This window comes from Oncorhynchus kisutch, linkage group LG4, assembly GCF_002021735.2.
Source record: "Oncorhynchus kisutch isolate 150728-3 linkage group LG4, Okis_V2, whole genome shotgun sequence".
Classification (NCBI taxonomy): domain Eukaryota; kingdom Metazoa; phylum Chordata; class Actinopteri; order Salmoniformes; family Salmonidae; genus Oncorhynchus; species Oncorhynchus kisutch.
The window spans coordinates 6,919,341-6,943,657 of NC_034177.2; the positions used below are offsets into that span (position 1 = coordinate 6,919,341).

The 24,317-nt window shown below is 41.8% G+C and overlaps 1 protein-coding gene across 1 annotated transcript; it reads left to right on the forward strand.

Annotated features, from left to right (window-relative positions):
• Positions 1–24,297, forward strand: LOC109888502 (intestinal-type alkaline phosphatase-like). Its single transcript, XM_031822348.1, has 11 exons — positions 1–114; positions 4,133–4,249; positions 9,513–9,628; positions 10,171–10,345; positions 14,329–14,501; positions 17,252–17,377; positions 17,650–17,719; positions 19,338–19,472; positions 20,708–20,899; positions 23,351–23,467; positions 23,986–24,297. Exons 1-11 carry the CDS (start codon positions 42–44, stop codon positions 24,273–24,275), a joined length of 1,584 nt encoding a protein of 527 aa, XP_031678208.1. The 5' UTR covers positions 1–41; the 3' UTR covers positions 24,276–24,297.
• Positions 24,298–24,317: the final 20 nt, after the last annotated feature.

Below are 24,317 nucleotides of genomic sequence, written 5' to 3' on the forward strand. Positions count from 1 at the left end.
TCAGATGTCCTAATGTCATTACTAAGCACATAGCACACAACATGGCTAGTCAACATACCCTCATTGGATTAATCCTATTTCTATCGGTGGATTGGACTTCATCTGTCATTCCAGGTAAACAACTGTTTTATTTGCTTGGTATATGTTTACCAATTAAGCAATTCATTTATGGTATTCTTACGTTATCTGCAATTAATTCGTTATCAACGACTATTCATACATGTTGAACAATGAATTAAAAATATTTTTAACAAGAGAAACAACAAAGATCTACTCATCAGGATGATGGACTTTTATTTTATTTTATTTTAGGAGTAACAACTGTCATGTGTGACACAAAGTATGACAAAATATGATAGGGACTTAACGTACATAAATGTAATGCAATATGACATGTATCACACATCACATGTGCAGTTGAAGTCGGAAAGTTTACATACACCTTACGCCAAATACATTTAAACTCAGTTTTTCACAATCCTTGACATTTAATCCTAGTAAAAGTTACCTGTTTTAGGTCAGTTAGGATTACCACTTTATTTTTAGGAGGTGAAATGTCAGAATAATAGTAGAGAGAATTATTTATTTCTGTTTTAATTTCTTTCATCACATTCCCAGTGGGTCAGAAGTTTACATACACTCAATTAGTATTTGGTAGCATTGCCTTTCAATTGTTTAACTTGGGTCAAACGTTTTGTGTAGCCTTCCACAAGTTCCCCACACTAAGTTGGGTGAATTTTGGCCCATTCCTCCTGACAGAGATGGCGTAACTGAGTCAGGTTTGTAGGCCTCCTTGCTCACACATGCTTCTTCAGTTCTATCCACACATTTGCTATAGGATTGAGGTCAGGGTTTTGTAATGGCCACTCCAATACCTTGACTTTCTTGTCCTTAAGCCATTTTGCCACAACTTTGGAAGTATGCTTGGGGTCATTGTCCATTTGGAAGACCGATTTTCTACCAAGCTTTAACTTCCTGACCGATGCCATGAGATGTTGCTTCAATATACCCACATAATTTTCCTGCCTCACGATGCCATCTATTTTGTGAAGTGCACCAGACCCTCCTGCAGCAAAGCACCCCCACAACATGATGCTACCACCTCTGTGCTTCACGGTTTAGATGGTGTTCTTTGACTTGCAAGCCGAATGTCCTCCAAACATAACGATGGTCATCATGGCCAAACAGTTCTATTTTTGTTTCATCAGACCAGAGGACATTTCTCCAAAAAGTACGATCTTTGTCCCAATGTGCAGTTGTAAACCGTAGTCTGGCTTTTATATGGCGGTTTTGGAGCAGTGGCTTCTTCCTTGCTGAGTGGCCTTTCAGGTTATGTCCATATAGGACTCATTTTACTGTGGATATAGATACTTTTGTACCTGTTTCCCCCAGCATTTTCACAAGGTCCTTTGCTGTTGTCCTGGGTTGATTTGCACTTTTCGCACCAAAGTATGTTAATCTCTAGGAGACAGAACGAGTCTCCTTCCTGAGCGATTTGACGGCTACGTGGTCCCATGGTGTTAATACTTGCGTACTATTGTTTGTACAGATGAATGGGGTACCTTCAGGCGTTTGGAAATTGCTCCCAAGGATGAACCAGACTTGTGGAGGTCTACAATTTTTTTTCTGAGGACTTGGTGGATTTCTTTTGATTTTCCCATGATGCAAAGAGGCACTGAGTTTGAAGATAGGCCTTGAAATACATCCACAGGTACACCTCCAATTGACTCAAATGATGTCAATTTGCCTGTCAGAAGCTTCTAAAGCCATGACATCATTTTCTGGAATTTTCCAAGCTGTTGAAAGGCACAGTCAACTTAGTGCATGTAAACTTCTGACCCACTGGAATTGAGATACAGTGAATTATAAGTGAAATAATCTGTCTGTAAACAATTGTTGGAAAAATGACTTGTGTCATGCACAAAGTAGATGTCCTAACTGACTTGCCGAAATTAAAGTTTGTAAACAAGAAATTTGTGGAGTGGTTGAAAAACGAGTTTTACTGACTCCAACCTCAGTTTATGTAAACTTCCGACTTCAACTGTAACTGTTTAAGAGAGATATGGCATCTCGCAGTTTTGCTGAAGTACAGTGCATATAGTATGACTCTTTGAAGAGAGCAAAACATTTCTACTCTTTCTGTATTAGCTGTATGTTAAAGTTGTGTCTGAATTAGCAATTATATGGAGAGATGCTTTAATGCAAAGCAGCATAAAGGCTAGTGAGAGGTAGCCTACCAGTAAGGGAGGCGAGCCGGAAACCGGTGGGTTGCTGGTTTCAAATCCTAGATGCCATTGCCTTCTGTTGTGACCTTGAGCAAGGCACTTAACCCCCCACAACAATAGCCTGCCGCACCTCTCCAAAAACCTGTTTATCTATGTACAGTACCTGTCAAACGTTTGGACATACCCACTCACCCACTCAGGGTTTTTCTTTATTTTTACTATTTTCTACATTGTAGAATAATAGTGAAGACTTCAATACTATGAAATAACACATATGGAATCATGTAGTAACCAAAAAGGTGTTAAATAAATACAAATATATTTTATATTTGAGATGCTTCAAATAGCCACCCTTTGTCTTGATGACAGCTTTGCACACTCTTGGCATTCTCTCAACCATCTTCACCTGCAATGCTTTTCAAACAGTCTTGAAGGACTTCCCACATATGCTGAGCACTTGTTGGCTGCTTTTCCTTCACTCTGCGGTCTGACTCATCCCAAACCATCTCAATTGGGTTGAAGTCGGGTGATTGTGGAGGCCAGATCATCTGATGCAGCACTTCATCACTCTCCTTCTTGATCGAATAGCCCTTATACAGCTGGGAGTTGGGTCATTGTCCTGTTGAAAAACAAATGATATTCCCACTAAGCGCAAAGCAGATGGGATGGTATATCACTGTAGAATGCTGTGGTAGCCATACTGGTTAAGTGTTCCTTGAATTCTAAATAAATTGCTGACAAATGTCAGCACCAAAGCACGCCCACACCATCACACCTCCTCCACCATGCTTCACGGTGGGAACCACACATGCGGAGATCTACTCTGCCTCTCACAAAGACACGGCAGTTGGAATCAAAAATCTAAAAATTGGATTCATCACACAAAAATGACAGATTTCCACCTGTCTAATGTCCATTGCTCGTGTTTCTTGGCCCAAGCAAGTCTCTTCTTCTTATTGGTGTCCTTTAGTAGTGGTTTCTTTGCAGCAATTTGACCATGAAAGCCTGATTCACGCAGTCCCTCTGAACAGTTAATGTTGAGATGTGTCTGTTACTTAAACTCTGTAAAGCATTTATTTGGGCTACAATTTCTGAGGCTGGTAACTCTAATGAACTTATCCTCTGCAGCAGAGGTAACTCTGGGTCTTCCTTTCCTGTGGTGGTCCTCATGAGAGCTAGTTTCATCATAGCACTTGATGGTTTTTGCTACTGCACTTGAAATTGACTGACCTTCATGTCTTAATGTAATTATGGACTGTCGTTTCTCTTTTCTTATTTGAGCTGTCATTGCCATAGTATGGACTTGGTCATTTAACAAATAGGGCTATCTTCTGTATACCACCCCCACCTTGTCACAACACAACTGATTGGCTCAAACGCATTAAACTAAGAGATTCCACAAATTAACATTTACGAAGACACACCTGTTAATTGAAATGCATCCTTGTGAAGCTGGTTGAGAGAATGCCAAGAATGTGCAAAGCTGTCATCAAAGCAAACGTTGGTAATTCTTTCAAATGTTAAATATATTTAGATTTTTATTTTTGGTTACTACATGATTCCAGATTTGCTATTTCATAGTTTTGATGTCTTCACTATTATTCTACAATGTAGAAAATAGAAAAAAAATGTAAAAACCCTGGAATGATTCGGTGTGTCCAAACTTTTGACTGGTACTGTAGGTGTCTTTTGGAGGGGTTGGGTTAAAGTAAACATTTTGGTTGGACCTTGAAGGCCAATAAAGTGATCTTAAACACCAATTGATTTCTGACCTAAGCAGGAATCACAACCATTGTAAAACTCCAACCCTGATATTACCAGAACCAAAGGCTCTGAGCTATTGGAACTAAGTGGACAATGTCATGAATAAAAAACAAACGTAACAAAATGTTGATGCTCTTCCTTAGAGAATGAGAAGCATCCCAGCTACTGGAACAACAAGGGGAAGCAGGCCCTCCACAAAGCTCTGGATATGAAGCCAAACGTCCGTCGGGCTAAGAACACTATTCTGTTCCTGGGAGATGGTGAGTGAGATGGGGCTAAGTGTTGGCATGATTTCCACTATGGACAGGACGAAGGGGGGGGGGGGGCACATAAATGTGTCTATTTATGTGATTTAAAGGGTAACATTTGAATTCATGGAAGCTAAGAGCCTAGAAAAAAAATAGCTTTGAATGGCAAAACATTTTCATACGGAGCCGTTCTGTTGTCCCACCCCCATATGCAATCAAAGTGACCCTTGAGGTCAGGGATAGTGACCCTTGAGGTCAGGGATAGTGACCCTTGAGGTCAGGGATAGTGACCCTTGAGGTCAGGGATAGTGACCCTTGAGGTCAGGGATAGTGACCCTTGAGGTCAGGGATAGTGACCCTTGAGGTCAGGGATAGTGACCCTTGAGGTCAGGGATAGTGACCCTTGAGGTCAGGGATAGTGACCCTTGAGGTCAGGGATAGGTTATTGAATGGGCAAAATGCTTGGAGGGGAATACGCGTCGCTGAATGATGTGTGCTGTATGCATGTGTCAAAACACAGGTTCTACCAATACCAGGCCACCACAGACAGTTTTAAAAGGCAATTTGCTTGTAAGCCTTGGGAAGGTTACAAACATTCAAAAACACAAGACAACTCAGTCCCAAGATGAAGTTCTAGCTGCTGGTGAGGTGAACAGTATAGCCGCCACTACCAGTAGGTTGTCCATCCAGCAAGGGTCAGGGGGGGAGAACAGAGCAGGGGTCAGGGGGGGAGAACAGCAGGGGTCGGGGGGGAGAACAGCAGGGGTCGGGGGGAAGAACAGCAGGGGTCGGGGGGAAGAACAGCAGGGGTCGGGGGGAAGAACAGCAGGGGTCGGGGGGGGGGGAGAACAGAGCAGGGGTCTGGGGGGGAGAACAGAGCAGGGGTCAGGGGGGGAGAACAGAGCAGGGGTCGGTGGAAGAACAGCAGGGGTCGGGGGGAAGAACAGCAGGGGTCGGGGGGAAAGAACAGAGTAGGGGTCAGAGGGGAAGAACAGAGCAAGGGGTCAGGGGGAAAGAACAGAGTAAGGGGTCAGAGGAGAAGAACAGAGCAGGGGTCAGGTGGAAAGAACAGAGTAGGGGTCAGGGGGGAAGAATAGAGCAAGGGGTCAGAGAGGAAGAACAGAGTAGGGGTCGGGGGGAAAGAACAGAGTAAGGGTCGGGGGGGAGAACAGAGCAAGGGGTCTGGCTGGAGAAACACGGAGTCAGTCCATAGACTTAAACGATTCAAGTGTAAAACATAGTCAGAGTTAATAATGACCCTTTATTATAAATAAATTATAAATAAATCATAAATAAACAATTTAGCTAAATATATCAGCTTTCATCTCGTTAAAAACTGACTAACGCAGTTGGTTGGATTGAGAGTTCAGCTATTTCATGATGATGATCTTATCAGTAATATTGTTGGATAACTTTACATCACCTGCTCATGAATGGCATGTTCATGACATATAGGGCAGATGAGCAACAGGTATGATCAAGAAGGCCAGCGGCCTTATATTTATTTTCTATTTCACCTTTATTTAACCAGGTAGAACAAGTTCTCAACTATTCATTCTAGTCAGTCTAGCATATCAAATCAAATCAAATCAAATGTATTTATATAGCCCTTCGTACATCAGCTGATATCTCAAAGTGCTGTACAGAAACCCAGCCTAAAACCCCAAACAGCAAGCAATGCAGGTGTAGAAGCACGGTGGCTAGGAAAAACTCCCTAGAAAGGCCAAAACCTAGGAAGAAACCTAGAGAGGAACCAGGCTATGTGGGGTGGCCAGTCCTCTTCTGGCTGTCCCGGGTAGAGATTATAACAGAACATGGCCAAGATGTTCAAATGTTCATAAGTGACCAGCATGGTCGAATAATAATAAGGCAGAACAGTTGAAACTGGAGCAGCAGCACGGCCAGGTGGACTGGAGACAGCAAGGAGTCATCATGTCAGGTGGTCCTGAGGCATGGTCCTAGGGCTCAGGTCCTCCGAGAGAGAGAAAGAAAGAGAGAATTAGAGAGAGCACACTTAAATTCACACAGGACACCGAATAGGACAGGATAAGTACTCCAGATATAACAAACTGACCCTAGCCCCCCGACACATAAACTACTGCAGCATAAATACTGTAGGCTGAGACAGGAGGGGTCAGGAGACACTGTGGCCCCATCCGATGACACCCCCGGACAGGGCCAAACAGGAAGTATGTAACCCCACCCACTTTGCCAAAGCACAGCCCCCACACCACTAGAGGGATATCTTCAACCACCAACTTACCATCCTGAGACAAGGCCGAGTATAGCCCACAAAGATCTCCGCCACGGCACAACCCAAGGGGGGGGGCGCCAACCCAGACAGGAAGATCACATCAGTAACTCAACCCACTCAAGTGACGCACCCCTCCTAGGGACGGTATGAAAGAGCCCCAGTAAGCCAGTGACTCAGCCCCTGTAATAGGGTTAGAGGCAGAGAATCCCAGTGGAAAGAGGGGAACCGGCCAGGCAGAGACAGCAAGGGCGGTTCGTTGCTCCAGAGCCTTTCCGTTCACCCTCCCACTCCCGGGCCAGACTACACTTAATCATATGACCCACTGAAGAGATGAGTCTTCAGTAAAGACTTAAAGGTTGAGACCGAGTTTGCGTCTCTTACATGGGTAGGCAGACCATTCCATAAAAATGGAGATCTATAGGAGAAAGCCCTATCAAGTCTATCATTTTTAAAAATGGTTTTATGATATCCAATTTGATATCCTGTCTTTCATTTGATAAATCTAAGGAGTAGCTGTCTGGCACACATGAATAATTTAGCAGACAATCTACAGAGTAGGGATTAGAGCAATTTAGAGAAGCGAGTGTATACTGTACTGGTCGCCCGGTGGGATTCAAACCCACGACCCAGGCGATGAAAGCGCAATGCTCTACCAAGTGAGCCACACACGACCTCGCATTTGGCCTCACTTGTACAGTGTACACTTTAAGGTGATGGAGATATCCAATAGCAGCATAGCATCCCATTGCACCAGGCGTGCTCAATCAAGTGCCGGTAAAGTATTTGATAGAAAACTAACCCAGATCTGAAAACCAATAGATTCCCATTTGGTATCCATGTAGTTTCAATCAAAATAATGAAAAAACCCATAGCTCTCTCTCTCAAATCACAAGGTTGACATTTTATCAAGTTAAACTCATTGTAAAGATAATTAATTTAGGGTTGGGACAGGCTTCCCAGCATGCTAGCTGTTCCTGGAATCCATGACTTCATTTGACTCTGAATAAGTAGAATAAGGGCTTAGTTACCAACATTTCACACTATCCCTTTAATAGATAACAAGTAGCGTGCAACCACAATATACTGTAAATGTTCATTGAGCTGGATACAGCACCCACATCACCCACATTCAATGTTAGATCTGATCATCTGTAGTCACCCATCAATGTTAGAGCTGATATTCTGTAGTCACCCGTCAATGTTAGAGCTGATAATCTGTAATCACCCATCAATGTTAGATCTGATATTCTGTAGTCACCCATCAATATTAGATCTGATAATCTGTAGTCACCCATCAATGTTAGATCTGATATTCTGTAGTCACCCATCAATGTTAGAGCTGATAATCTGTAGTCACCCATCAATGTTAGATCTGATATTCTGTAGTCACCCATCAATGTTAGATCTGATAATCTGTAGCTCATTGAACCATGCAATCATTATCAGGTCTTGCGGCAAGGCAGTGGTAAGTGGACTGAAAGTTGTAAATTGTATTAGTCATACACGACCAGTCTAAAGTTTTAGAACACCTACTCATTCCAGGGTTTTTCTTTATTTTTACCTTTTTCTACATTGTAGAAAAATAGTGCAGACATCAATACTATGAAATAACACATATGGAATCATATAGTAACCAAAAAGGTGTTAAACAAATAAAAATATATTTTATATTTGAGATGCTTCAAATAGCCACCCTTTGTCTTGATGACAGCTCTGCACACTCTTGGCATTCTCTCAACTAGCTTCACCTGCAATGCTTTTCAAACAGTCTTGAAGGAGTTCCCACATATGCTGAGCACTTGTTGGCTGCTTTTCCTTCACTCTGCGGTCTGACTCATCCCAAACCATTTCAATGTAGTTGAAGTCGGGTGATTGTGGAGGCCAGGTCTTCTGTGACAGCCTGGGCAGCACCATTGAGGTGCTGATTTCTCCATTCTAAAATGATACATTTCTTCTTCTACTTCTTTAAGTGTATTGGCAGTTCATAAATAATATGATAAGATGCGTAGTAGGTATAAAGCCAATGTTGGTGATTTACTGTCACCTGGAGTTATGGAATGTTTGCTCAGGAGTATAATTAATTCATTGGCTGACCTGTTGACTAAGTACCAGTACCACTTGTTTCTAGCCTTGTCATTGTTATTTTATAGTGTTACTTTTTATTTAAAACATTTACATTGTAAGTATTTTCTTAACTCTATTTCTTGAACTGCATTGTTGGTTAAGGGCTTGTAAGTAAACATTTCACGGTAAGGTCTACCTACACCTGTTGTATTCAGCATTTCACAGCATTTCACAGTAAGGTATTCAGTACATTTGATTTATCTTCCACCCAGCACAAGGCATTTTTTATTGAACCTTTATTTAAAAAGTGAAGTCAGTTAAGAACAAATTATTATTTACAATGACGGCCTACCGGGGAACAGTGCCTTGTTCAGGGGCAGAACTACAGATTTTTTTGTCAGCTCAGGGGAATCAATTAGCAACCTTTTGGTTACTGGCCAAAAGCTCTAACCACTAGACTACCTGCCGCCCCAGGAAAAGCTCTAACCACTAGACTACCTGCCGCCCCAGGAAAAGCTCTAACCACTAGACTACCTGCCGCCCCAGGAGAAGCTGTAAAAACATTATCTGTCAATTCAGGAGAAGTTGTCAAAAAGTTGTGTGTCTTTCAGGAGAAGCTGTAAAAAAAATGTTATCTGTCAATTCAGGTGAAGTTGTCAAAAGGTTGTGTGACTTTCAGGAGAAGCTGTAAAAACATTATCTGTCCATTCAGGAGAAGTTGTCAAAAGGTTGTGTGTCTTTCAGGAGAAGCTGTAAAAAAAATGTTATCTGTCAATTCAGGTGAAGTTGTCAAAAGGTTGTGTGTCTTTCAGGAGAAGCTGTAAAAAAAATGTTATCTGTCAATTCAGGTGAAGTTGTCAAAAGGTTGTGTGTCTTTCAGGAGAAGCTGTAAAAACATTATCTGTCAATTCAGGTGAAGTTGTCAAACGGTTGTGTGCTCCGCCAATGTCCATGCAGGTATGGGCATCCCCACAGTGACTGCAGCGAGGATCCTCAAAGGGCAGATGAATGGAGGGAACGGAGAGGAGTTTAGTCTGGCAATGGACACCTTCCCACACTTAGCCCTGTCTAAGGTCTGTCCAATCTCCTCTCATGAAGACAATATCAATTGAACCTCATCCTTTTTTTTCATTTTGATGTCAGATATTTCGAATATGTATTACGCTCACTACTTTGAACAGGCCTACTGCTGTAAAGATATGAAGTTAACCCACCTGATGGCCTTTATGACTTCAGGATACTAGTAATATCATTATACTACCATTATACTGATAGTGTTTATACCAGGGGAAGGTACCATTCCACTGTAAAATAATCCATTCAGGGAAATAAATATATATATATTTTTTTAAATAGTTATATATTTATCCAATTAATTTAATGGAGAACTGAACTCAACCCTGGTATAACGTAGACATGTAAATTAAGATGTTTCACTGGTTTACAACAAATCTGTGTGTGTGTGTGTGTGTGTGTGTGTGTGTGTGTGTGTGTGTGTGTGTGTGTGTGTGTGTGTGTGTGTGAGGTGTGTGTGTGTGTGTGTGTGTGTGTGTGTGTGTGTGTGTGTGTGTGTGTGTGTGTGTGTGTGTGTGTGTGTGTGTATTTGACCCTTCAGACGTACAACGTGGACCAGCAGATGCCTGACAGTGCCGGCACAGCCACTGCCTACCTGTGTGGTGTGAAGGCCAACTATGGAACCCTGGGTCTCAGTGCCTCAGCTCTGCGCTACAACTGCAACAGCACCTTCGGAAATGAGGTGGAATCTGTCCTTCACCGCGCCAAGATGGCAGGTAGGGGGTTTAAATAGGGTCCTTGTCTGAAGGGTCTACAGCACGCTTTTCCTAACTCAGTCCTGAGGCCCCCCCTGGGTGCACATTTTGGTTTTTGCCCTAGCACTACACACAGGGTTGGGTAGATAACTTTCTAAATGCAATCCATTACAGTTACTAGTTACATGTCCACAATTGCAATCAGTAACATACTTTTTGGATTACCCCAAACGCGTAATAACGTAATCTGATTACGTTCAGTTACTTTTTGTTACAGGAATTACATTTCTCTATGTTTTAATACCCAATTAAAATTAAACACTTTGTCAATTCATAAGGATTTGTAAGACCCTTATTTTATAGAAATGGACAGAGCCCAGTCTTAAAGTCAAACAGCAGCCTTTATTCACGAGAGTACTGAACACGATACAGTTTACCACAGGTTAGAAACTGAAAATGGCGTCATTAGTTCCAGTACCAACCCGTCTCTTCTCCCACCCTGGTACAAAGGCAGTATCTCAAGCCTTCCCACATCGTCTCCCTACCAATTTAATTTAATTTATGGTCGAGCCAAGGTCTTCTTGTGTAGATAAGTATTCTAGCCAGTCTGAAGATATAGTTCATTCATTTCTACCAAGGAACAGACAGTCATTGTTCTAATTCTTGATTATATTTACACACATTATATTCAGTACTAGGATTAAGAAAGAAAATTCATACATATACAGTAACATAATAGTATTCTGATTAGTACATATACAGTAACATAATAGTATTCTGATTAGTCAGTCCTGATTGAAATGTATACATAATTAGTCATCATTAAATTCCCTTAACACTTTTACATTACTTTCACCTTAAGAGGCATTAGAAGAAGACAAAAAATGTATGTTACCAATTGAATGACATCTATTGCAGGTCAATGTTAAAGTTTACTCAAATTTTACTTAATGGGTTGATTATGTAGGCTTCTTCTAACCCATCACTTTCTACTACATATAATAATATGATTACATTTTTTAAAAAAAATGGATTTAGCAACTACAGATTGCCCCTTTAAGTCTATCAAAAGTGTGTGAGTTTGATCACGTGTCCATTAGGCCTTTGGATATTTATTTTTTATCATCATGAATTAGATTGAGCGATAAAAGCCCCACTTTTATTCCATAGGCTGGGATCTGCACTATGCCGCTGTTATTCCATAGGCTGGGATCTGCACTATGCAGCTGTTATTCCATAGGCTGGGATCTACACTATGCAGCTGTTATTCCATAGGCTGGGATCTGCACTATGCAGCTGTTATTCCATAGGCTGGGATCTGCACTATGCAGCTGTTATTCCATAGGCTGGGATCTACACTATGCAGCTGTTATTCCATAGGCTGGGATCTACACTATGCAGCTGTTATTCCATAGGCTGGGATCTGCACTATGCAGCTGTTATTCCATAGGCTGGGATCTACACTATGCAGCTGTTATTCCATAGGCTGGGATCTACACTATGCAGCTGTTATTCCATAGGCTGGGATCTGCACTATGCCGCTGTTGCAAAAGCGCATTTTTCACTGACTGTCCACTGGTTTCAAAAACAATGATTGATAGGCATCTTTAAACTTCTTGAATTCAACCATTATTGGGTTCAAATACACATTTAGATGTGTGAACAGCCATCCACACCAACCACAATCCGTAAGGTGCAAATTCCTAAATGAGAGTGCAAAAGTGTGATTCACATCAATGCGCTATGTCGATATTTTTTATTTATTTTACCTTTATTTAACTAGACAAGTCAGTTAAGAACAAATTTTTATTTTCAGTGACGGCCTAGGAGCAGTGCGTTAACTACCTGTTCAGGGGCAGAACGACAGATGTGTACCTTGTCAGCTCGGGGGTTTGAACTTAAACTTCCAACGCTCTAACCACTAGGTTACCCTGCCGCCCCAATAGTATCAATAGTAAGTGATATCCGTGTCACCGTAGACTACACCACTACTATCATCCTTACCTCCAAGCATTTATTCAAATGGTATAATCCTTGGATGCCGACAGCAGTCGCACCATTGGAAGACATAACTTGGACTGTAGCCTACAAAAGCCTATTCCTGCTCTTTCTCCCCGATCCATCACACATTTGTTGTGTCATCACAGTGGTCTCTGACATCATAGTGGTCTCTGACATCACAGTGGTCTCTGACATCACAGTGGTCTCTGACTTGTTGGTCAGACTCACTCAGGTGGAACAAACTTAAACTTGCGCCTTTTTTCAATGCTGATTTGAACGTGTCAACAACAACAAAAAAATCCGCAAACATCCTTTCTGATTTTAAAAGTCATCCTCAAAGTAATCATCTAGTTTTTCAAAAATATCTGATATCTGAGTACAATATTTTTGCCGGTAACGTAAACGGATTACAGTTACCAGTTTTTTTGTAATCCCTTACATGTAATCCGTTACAACCCTGACTACCCAGCAGATTCAAATAATCTAAACATGACAATGAGTTGGTTATTTGAATCAGCTGTGTACAGTAGTGCTAAGTCAAGAACCAAAACGTGCACCCAGGGGGTGGGGCCCAGGACCTAGTTTGGGAAACCCTGATCTAGTGGAATAGATTCCTCCTTTCGCCTCCTTTTTTTTTCAGATCTAAAAGGGATTGTACTGGAGATGGACCTTTGGTGGAAATCCATCCAGAGCTTTCATTAAATTAGGGGTCATCCGGGGTCATCAGTGGGAAAAAAAAGGAAAGGAGACTATTTTTAAGTGTATTGACACACTACCTGGGACTATTTTTAACCTCTACTGTCACGTTCTGACCTTAGTTCTGTTATTATATCTTTGTTTTAGTATGGTCAGGGCGTGAGTTGAGTGGGTTGTCTATGTTCGTTTTTCTATAGTTTGGGATTTCTGTGTTCGGCCTCGTATGGTTCTCAATCAGAGCCAGCTGTCAATCGTTGTCCCTGATGGAGAACCATACTTAGGTAGCCTGGTTTCACTTTTGAGTTGTGGGTGTTTATTTTCTGTCTTTGTGTATGTCACCAGACAGGACTGTTTCGGTTGTCGTTCGTTCACTTTATTGTTTTGTATTTCAGTGTTCATTTTGATTAAACATTATGGACACTTACCATGCTGCGCATTGGTCCTCCGATCCTTCTCGCTACTCCTCCTCAGAAGAGGAGTACGAGAATCCTTGCAGAAACACCCACCACCAAAGGACCAGGCAGCGCTTTGGTCCGATCCTTGCGACTCCTCGTCAGAAGAGGACGAGCGTTACATCTACGGGATCGGTCTCCCCCTACGGGAGCTAACGTGTGCGAATGTGATTAGCATGCATACACGTGTCTTATATGGGCAGAAAACTTAAATTATTGTTTATCTAACTGCACTGTCCAATTTACAGTAGCAGTGAAATAATACCATGCTATTGTTTGAGGAGAGTGCACAGTTATGAACTTGAAAATGTATCAATAAACCAGTTAGGCACATTTGTGCAGACTTGATAAAACATTTTGAACAGAAATGCAATGGTTCATTGGATCAGTCTAAAACTTTGCACATACACTGCTGCCATCTAGTGGCCAAAATCTAAATTGTGCCTAAACTGCAATATTACATTATGGGCTTTCTCTTGCATTTCAATGATGATATAAAAAACTAAAAACGTTTATCTTTTACCAGATCTAATGTGTTATATGACATTAATTTCCAATTTCCACAAACTTCAAAGTGTTTCCTTTCAAATGGTATCAAGAATATGCATATCCTTGCTTCAGGTCCTGAGCTACAGGCAGTTAGATTTGGATGTGTCATTTTAGGTGAAAATTGAAAAAAAAGGGTCTGATAGTTAGCTAGATATTGAGATGGTTTAGAGACCATAGAAAAACATCAGGAGGTTAGAAAATATAAATGAATGTTTCTTATTGAACAAGTTGTACTTTCCCTCAGTTTCACTCAGTTTCTCTCCCGTTGGTGCCTTATGAACATGAGCCTGTGGTTTTGCGTTTCAGGGAAGTCGGTGGGCATCGTCTCCACCGCCCGTGTGCAGCATGCCTCTCCTGGAGCCGCCTACTCCCACACAGCCAACCGAGGCTGGTACGCCGACTCTGACATGAACACCGCAGACATCACAGCAGGATGCCGTGACATCGCCTACCAGCTGGTCCACAACACTGACATCAATGTAAGACTCCAGAGGTGGTCATCTTAGATAATAGACAAGATGGCTGACTTTCAAGGATATTGAGCACCATAATGGGTATTATCTTATGTGAATGAAACATTTTGAATGTGTATTGTTTACATTGCAAGACATATCAGTTGATTCAGTTAACTCATCCAGCAAGATAATTCAAAATAGCATACAACATTACATTTAAAAAAGTAATTCCACACTTTCCAAGCTTTTTTGGAATGTAGCATTTTGAAACATTAAGTTAGCCTGCTCCCAAAACGTTTTCCTCGTGGAACCAGACTGATTGCTGCATCCCCCATTCTGTTATGGTGGAACCAGCCCAGTCGCTGCATCCCCCATTCTATTTCACTTTACTTATCAGTCTGGGCTTATGCCGCATTCACGTGCTAGTCGGAACTATGAAACTAAAATTGATTATAAACACTGAGGGGATTGAATAATTGTCATGGGGTGCCCGGTGGGAAGAGATTTGTGTTTCTTCGGTGGGAGGAGTTTGGGGTTACCCCGGTAGGAGGATTCTGCAGTGCCCCGGTGGGAGGATTCTGGTGTTTCCCCGGTGGGAGGAGTTTGTGGTTACCCAGGTGGGAGGATTCTGCAATGCCACGGTGAGAGTAGTTTGGTGTTTCCCTGGTAGGAGCCGTTTGGAATTGCCCTGGTGGGAGGAGTTTGGGGTTGCCCTGGTGGAAGGAGTTTGGTGTTGCCCTGATGGAAGGAGTTTGGGGTTTCCCTGATAGAAGGAGTTTGGGGTTGCCCTGATGGAAGGAGTTTGGTGTTGCCCTGGTGGAAGGAGTTTGGTGTTGCCCTGATGGAAGGAGTTTGGGGTTGCCCTGATAGAAGGAGTTTGGGGATGCCCTGATGGAAGAAGTTTGGTGTTGCCCTGATGGAAGGAGTTTGGTGTTGCCCTGATGGGAGGAGTTTGGTGTTGCCCTGATGGGAGGAGTTTGGTGTTGCCCTGATGGAAGGAGTTTGGTGTTGCCCTGATGGAAGGAGTTTGGGGTTGCCCTGATGGGAGGAGTTTGGTGTTGCCCTGATGGAAGGAGTTTGGTGTTGCCCTGATGGAAGGAGTTTGGTGTTGCCCTGATGGAAGGAGTTTGGGGTTGCCCTGATGGAAGGAGTTTGGTGTTGCCCTGATGGAAGGAGTTTGGGGTTGCCCTGATGGGAGGAGTTTGGGGTTGCCCTGATGGGAGGAGTTTGGTGTTGCCCTGATGGAAGGAGTTTGGTGTTGCCCTGATGGGAGGAGTTTGGTGTTGCCCTGATGGGAGGAGTTTGGTGTTGCCCTGATGGGAGGAGTTTGCACCGGAATACATTTTGGAACTAGGCTGCCTCCCGGGCGTGAGCCAGCTGCCCTACTCTGGCCGTAATGAGTAGGATTCTGTGTTCACAGGCTAAAGAGATGGCTTTGGATAAACACATGGAGTAATGAGTAGGATTCTGTGTTCACATGCTAAAGAGATGGCTTTGGATAAACACATGGAGTAATGAGTAGGATTCTGTGTTCACATGCTACAGAGATGGCTTTGGATAAACACATGGAGTAATGAGTAGGATTCTGTGTTCACATGCTACAGAGATGGCTTTGGATAAACACATGGGGTAATGAGTAGGATTCTGTGTTCACATGCTACAGAGATGGCTTTGGATAAACACATGGAGTAATGAGTAGGATTCTGTGTTCACATGCTACAGAGATGGCTTTGGATAAACACATGGAGTAATGAGTAGGATTCTGTGGTCACATGCTATAGAGATGGCTTTGGATAAACACATGGAGTAATGAGTAGGATTCTGTGTTCACATGCTACAGAGATGGCTTTGGATAAACACATGGAGTAATGAGTAGGATTCTGTGGTCACATGCTATAGAGATGGCTTTGGATAAACACATGGAGTAATGAGTAGGATTCTGTGTTCACATGCTACAGAGATGGCTTTGGATAAACACATGGAGTAATGAGTAAGATTCTGTGTTCACATGCTACAGAGATGGCTTTGGATAAACACATGGAGTAATGAGTAGGATTCTGTGTTCACATGCTACAGAGATGGCTTTGGATAAACACATGGAGTAATGAGTAGGATTCTGTGTTCACATGCTACAGAGATGGCTTTGGATAAACACATGGAGTAATGAGTAGGATTCTGTGTTCACATGCTACAGAGATGGCTTTGGATAAACACATGGAGTAATGAGTAGGATTCTGTGTTCACATGCTACAGAGATGGCTTTGGATAAACACATGGAGTAATGAGTAGGATTCTGTGTTCACATGCTACAGAGATGGCTTTGGATAAACACGCTTTTAACTGCCTTCGTTTGACTTCCCAGTAACAACTAGTTTGAAAATTCAAACGTTTGTTTTATGGAAAAGACATTTCTGAATGATGCATCATGCTGCCTTGTTGACAACATGACCAAGCGGCGTGGTTTTACTGGTCCATTTGAACAGGGTGCTCCTCCCTCACCACTTTGGTCTGTTCACGTCACGGGCCATAGACCGGTGCACCACATTTCATCTTTATCAAACTCCCTCACTGTGTGTTGAATTAAGCCTTCCTCTGATTGGTTGAAAGTAACCCAATTGCTGACATGTTGATTGTCAGTGAAGTTAAATAGAATGGTTAGCGATCAAACTGCTTCCACCAGGCTACCAAAATGTATCCCACAGTATGAACATTGATCCATACATGGAAACCAACCAGCATCTACTGTCCATTAACCTCCATGTGTCCTGTGACAGGTCATTCTTGGTGGAGGACGAAAATATATGTTTTCCAAGGAAACACCGGACCCAGAGTATCCATCATACAAAGGAGTCCGTAACGACAAGATTGACCTCACAGCAGTGTGGCTCAATAACAAACAGGTTAAACATGGCTGCAGACACTAAACCTTCACTACAATTGTATCAATGACTCATTCACAGCAATGTGGTAATGCTGGACTGAAGGTGTTATACCAGCTTAGACAACCTTGGCAATTGGTGACCCTTGTGTTATTGGTATCTGTAGGCTGAACAAAAAAAGGTCTGAATCTGGACAATAAGTCACAATGAGATCAGACAACATCCATTTTCCTGCTTCTTCACCATTTCTCAACCCTTTTCAATAAACCCTTACCCGTACCTCTGCTTTATAGAATGCAAAGTATGTGTGGAACAAAGATGAATTTGATCAAGTGAATCCGGAAAAAACGGACTACCTGATGGGTAAGAATACACGTACATCTTGCTCTGCTAGAAAGGAACACTTGAGCTTTTAGAAGTCAATAATTATTATTTGAATTGTATATTTTTTTAAATTTAGGTGGTAGATCAGCTTATGTTAGATTGTAGCTTCCATCAATGTCTGTATCACTTTGCAAAAATATACATTTGAAGCCGGAAGTTTACATACACCTTAGCCAAATACATTGATTCTCAGTTTTTCACAATTCCTGACATTTAATCCAAGTAAAAATTCCCTTTGTTAGGTCAGTTAGGATCACCACTTTATTTTAAGAATGTGAAATGTCCGAATAATAGTAGAGAGAATGATTTATTTCAGCTTTAATATCTTTCATCATATTCCCCGTGGGTCAGAAGTTTACATACACTAGTATTTGGTAGCATTGCATTTCAATTGTTTAACATGGATCAAATCTTTCAGGTAGCCTTCCACAAGCTTCCCACAAAAGGTTGGGTGAATTGGCCCATTCAAATCAATCCCAGAACAACAGCAAAGGACCTTGTGAAGATGTCGGAGGAAACAGGTACAAAAGTATCTATTTCCAGAGTAAAATGAGTCCTATATCGACATAACCTCAAAGGCCGCTCAGCAAGGAAGAAGCCACTGCTCCAAAACCACCATAAAAAGCCAGACTACGGTTTGCAACGGCACATGGAGATAAAGGACGTACTTCTTGGAGAAATGTCCTCTCGTCTGATGAAACAGAAATAGAACTGTTTGGCATTAATGACCATTGTTGTGTTTGGAGGATAAAGGGGGATGCTTGCAAGCCGAAGACCACCATCCCAATCGTGAAGCATGGAGGTGGCAGCATCATGTTGTGGGGATGGTTTGCTGCAGGAAAGACTGGTGCACTTCACAAAATAGATGGCATCATGTGGAAAGAAAATTATGTGGATATATTGAAGCAACATCGCAAGACATCAGTCAGGAAGTTAAAGATTGGTCGCAAATAGGTCTTCCAAATGGACAATGACCTCAAGCATACTTCCAAAGTTGTGGCAAAATGGCTTAAGCACAACAAAATCAAGGTATTGGAATGGCCATCAAAAAGCCTCAATCCCATAGAAAATTTCCGGGAAGAACTGAAAAAGCATGTGCGAGCAAGGAGGCCTACAAACCTGACTCAGTTACACCAGCTCTGTCAGGAGGAATGGGCCAAAATTCACCCCACTTATTGTGGGAAGCTTGTGGAAAGCTACCCAAAATGTTTGACCCAAGTTAAACTATTGAAAGGCAATGCTACCAAATACTAATTGAGTGTATGTAAACTTCTGACCCACTGGGAATGTGATGAAAGAAATTAAAGCTGAAATAAATAATTCTCTACTATTATTCTGACATTTCACATTCTTAAAATAAATTGTTGATCCAACTTATTGTGGGACCTTAGACAGGGACTTTTTACTGGGATTAAATGTGAAAAAATTAGTTTAAATGTAGTTGGCTAAGGTGTATGTAAACTTCTGACTTCAACTGTTAAAACGTTTTATAGTCAATATTACTGAATGCTTCTTTTCTGCATTCTATTCACCCACATCTTGTAACAGTGGATTGGCCATTTTACCTGGGGATTTCTCTCTATTTTTTCTAATCCAGGCCTGTTTGAGCCAAGTGACTGCCGCTATGAGCTAGAGCGTGACCATACCTTGGACCCTTCCCTCACTGAGATGGTGGATAAAGCCATCAAGATCCTCCGCAGGAACCCCAAAGGATACTACCTCTTTGTGGAAGATGAGTATTGATACTTCCCTGGATGACCTTGGGTAACAGCATCCCCAAATGATGTCCTGTGTAAGAGAACCTAGGCCAGGATAATCAAATCAGGAGGATGAGAGCTTTTCAGTGTAAACTAATGCAGTTGACAGTAGTTGGGGAGTGTATTGTACAGGAGTAATTGTGGACGAAATCATGCCTATATAGGGTACTTAACTCAAGCCCTATGAATCAATGACTGTCAAGTATGTCATTCCATTTTAGTTCTTACATTTTGTTGACAATTGGTACATGGTGTTCCTTCTTACAGTGACATCATCTCTCCAATATGGAGTACAGTTTTGATAGTGACATCATCTCTCCAATATGGAGTACAGTTTTGATAGTGACATCATCTCTCCAATATGGAGTACAGTTTTGACAGTGACATCATCTCTCCAAAATGGAGTACAGTTTTGACAGTGACATCATCTCTCCAATATGGAGTACAGTTTTGACAGTGACATCATCTCTCCAATATGGAGTACAGTTTTGACAGTGACATCATCTCTCCAAAATGGAGTACAGGTTAGACAGTGACATCATCTCTCCAAAATGGAGTACAGTTTTGACAGTGACATCATCTCTCCAAAATGGAGTACAGGTTAGACAGTGACATCATCTCTCCAAGATGGAGTACAGGTTAGACAGTGACATCATCTCTCCAAGATGGAGTACAGTTTTGACAGTGACATCATCTCTCCAAGATGGAGTACAGGTTAGACAGTGACATCATCTCTCCAAAATGGAGTACAGGTTAGACAGTGACATCATCTCTCCAAGATGGAGTACAGTTTTGACAGTGACATCATCTCTCCAAAATGGAGTACAGTTTTGACAGTGACATCATCTCTCCAAAATGGAGTACAGGTTAGACAGTGACATCATCTCTCCAAGATGGAGTACATTTTTGACAGTGACATCATCTCTCCAAGATGGAGTACAGTTTTGACAGTGACATCATCTCTCCAAAATGGAGTACAGGTTAGACAGTGACATCATCTCTCCAAGATGGAGTACAGTTTTGACAGTGACATCATCTCTCCAAAATGGAGTACAGTTTTGACAGTGACATCATCTCTCCTAGATGGAGTACAGGTTAACAGCCTATTACATCTATTTAAAGCTTCTGCGAGTGAAAAGACTAATAAAGATAATTCATAAAGATCATATTGTATTGACAATTGCTGGGGGGGGGGGGGGTTTCACTTCAAGGGGGAGAATTGATCACGGTCACCATGGCAGCGGGGCCAAATTTGCCCTGACAGAGGCGGTGGAGTTTGACAATGCCATCGAGCGGGCGGCAGAACTGACCAGTGAGCTGGACACTCTGTCTGTGGTCACTGCTGACCACTCCCATGTCTTCTCCTTTGGAGGGCACTCCAACAGAGGGAACCCCGTCTTAGGTAGGCTACATCATGAAGTCCATAGTTAGGCCTGGTGTTACAAAGCTACCGGTAATTTGCCAAAGAAAACATATTACACACAAATGGTATTCACTATGTTGATGGTTTATATTTAGGATATTGTTTTACAGCTTTGTCAGAATTTATTTTATTTAAAAAAAATGTCTAATTTGATTATTTGCCATTGGAAAGTATTCAAACCCCTTGACTTTTTTCCACATTTTGTGACATGCGACATATTTTTTTATTGATTAATTTAAAAAAATGTCCTCAGAAATCTACACACTATACCCTATAATGACAAAAAGAAACCAAGTTTTAAAGAAATGTTTGCAAATGTATTAAAAAATGTAAAAAATTAACTTTATTGACATAAGTATTCAGACCCTATGAGACTCGAAATTGAGCTCAGCTGCATCCTGTTTCCATTGATCATCCTTGAGATGTTTCTACAACTTGATTGGAGTCCACCTGTGGTAAATTAAATTGATTAGACATGATTTGGAAAGGCACACACATGTCTATATAAAGTCCCACAGTTGACAGTGCATGTCAGAGCAAAAACCAAGCCTTGAGGTCGACGGAATTGTCCGTAGAGCTCAGAGACAGGATTGTGTCGAGTTACAGATCTGGGGAAGGGTACCACAAAATGTCTGCAGCCTTGAAGGTCTCTAAGAACACAGTGGCCTCCATCATTCTTAAATGGAAGAAGTTTGGAACCACTAAGGCCCTTCCTAGAGCTGGCCGCCAGGCCAAACTGAGCAATCGGGGGAGAAGGGCTTTGGTCAGAGAGGTGACCAAGAACCCGATGGTCACTGACAGAGCTCAAAAGTTCCTCTGTGGAGATGGGAGAACCTTACAGATGGACACCAATTTCTGCAGCACTCCACCAATCAGGCCTTTATGGTAGAGTGGCCAGATGGAAACCTTCAGTAAGAGGCACATGACATCCCACTTGGAGTTTACCAAAGGCACCTACAGACTCTCAGACCATGAGAAACAAGACTCTTTGGTCTGATGAAACCAAGATTGAACTCTCTGGCCTGAATGCCAAGCGTCACGTCTGAATGAAACCTGGCACCATGCCTACAGTGAAGCATGGTGGTGGCAGCATCATGCTGTGCCTAGAGTGTGCAAAGCTTTCATCAAGGCAAAGGGTGGCTACTTTGAAGAATTTCAAATATAAAAAATATGTTGATTTGTTTAACACTTTTTTTTGGTTATTACATGATTCCATATGTGTAATTTCATAGTTTTGATGTCTTCACTATTATTCTAGAATGTAGAACATTGTCCAAATAAATAAAAACCCTGGAATTAGAAGGTGTGTCCAAAATTTTGACTGGCACTGTATGTAAATGTGATGTTATTATTATTATTATAATTTGTTTTTTTTTACATTTGCCAAAATTTCTAAACTTATTTTTGCTTTGTCATCATGGGGTTTTGTGTGTAGATTGACGAGGGAGAAAAAATGATTTAATACATTTTCAAATAATTCTGTAACGTAACAAAAATGTGGAAAAAAGTCAAAGGGTCTGAATACACTGTACATTACATGTGATGAGGCCACGCGGGGGGGCTCCCGAGTGGCACAGCGGTCAAAGGCACTGCATCTCAGTGCCAGGGGCGCCACTACTACAGACACATTTGGATCATCTGAATAAAGGTTCATCTAAAATAAAGTTGAAATTAACTTGAAAACGGGGTGGAACTTAAATTATTTTCCAATCGTTCCGGTCTGAACAGAGCCCCCCCCCCCTTCATACTGCAAAATAAAGTTCTGAACCGGTTCGAATCCCCCCCCCCAAAACTACTGGCTCATACAGTCTACAAAACATTAGGAACACCTGCTCTTTACATGACATAGACTGATCATTAATGAATTAGAAAGAGTGCGAATTTGGTTTTGTCTACAAAACATACAGGAATTTAAAATTCCACTAACATTTGCATAGGCGCTTTGTTGCGTTTTTTTGTGGGGCTGGAAAAAATGCCTAGAAAGTCAAATAAATGTATCAACCGGTTCCCATTACCTTTGAAAATAACGGTTATTTTCTGGAACAGTAGAGATCACTTTCGTTCCAGGTTTCTTATTTCGCCCTTTTACTGTTTTCGGTTTTGTTCCCTGAACCGATTCAAAACCCCTGCTTGAAAGTTACTAAGATGTTGGTAGTTTACAGGAAAACTTAGAAAGTTTCCAGTAATATACACACTCTTTGCATCCCTAGGTAGATCACATCATACATGGTCCATCAAATATGTCCATAAAATGCAGTGTATAGATCAGGCCCCCTATTCCATTTTGCTTTAATGCTATTTTTTGGGGGGGGGCTAAACATAGGGGTTTGTATAATTATGTGGTCAAGGGGGCTGTTATGTGTATTTGAGCAAGCTTAGCGTTAGACTGACAAAATCTAATGGCATGCTGGTATGCATTGTGTCTTGAAGGTCTGTCCCGTAACCTGGCTGAAGATAAAAAGAGCTTTACCACCACACTCTATGGAAACGGACCAGGATACAAGTTAGTCAATGGATCTCGTGCAGATGTCAACACAACGGAAGCAGGTATGTTTGGCTTTAAAGCGATGCATCATATTAAGGAACTCTAAATTTGACAGAATGTGTAGAGGAAAATGACAGCAAAATAAGATAATATTGTCTAATCAAATAGAAAAATGGTGTTGGTAAAATAATTAGGGGCGGGGCTGTACATTTAGGAAGTAATTTACTTTTTTTTTTTTTTTTTTTTTAAATCAACTTTTGAAAAAAAATATCTTATACTTCCAGTTTATTGAGAAGTTATTTGAAATATAATTAAAATGTTAGTTTATTTCCTGATTTGACAGTCTTTAGTTCAAATTGACCCCAACCCTGATATCAGTTATTGAAGATTAAAATAGTTTCAATGTGTTTATCATGCAGATAATACTAGGAAATGAACATCAACATGAAAGCCAATGATTGTATATGTTTATTAATTATCCTCCCCTCTTTTCAAAACTCCTTAAAAGACCTACAGTTTCCAAATTGCATGTATATTTTCTCTCTCCTAACTTCGGCTCTCCTTCTCACCTTCCCTTCAGATCACAAAGATTACAAGCAGCAGTCAGCCGTACCTCTGGACTCTGAGACCCACGGCTCAGAGGACGTGGCCATCTTTGCCAAGGGCCCCATGGCCCACCTCTTTCACGGGGTCCAGGAACAGAGCTACATCGCCCACGTCATGGCCTACGCAGCATGCATTGAGCCCTACACAGACTGCTTCATCCCAGACCTAGAGCCAGAGCCTGACCACACAGGAGCCACCAACCCCAGCCTCATAGTGCTGCTGATGGGCCTCATACCTGCCCTCCTCTCCATTATATCTGTCTGATGGGCCTCATACCTGCCCTCCTCTCCATTATATCTGTCTGAT

Bases quoted from the DNA above. Each gene is read 5' to 3' on its own strand.
- LOC109888502 (XM_031822348.1), top strand. From the start codon at position 42: ATGGCTAGTCAACATACCCTCATTGGATTAATCCTATTTCTATCGGTG. The intron at 9,629-10,170 runs GTCTGTCCAATC...TTGACCCTTCAG, and splicing joins CACACTTAGCCCTGTCTAAG to ACGTACAACGTGGACCAGCA. The intron at 19,473-20,707 runs ATGAGTATTGAT...GTTTCACTTCAA, and splicing joins ATACTACCTCTTTGTGGAAG to GGGGGAGAATTGATCACGGT.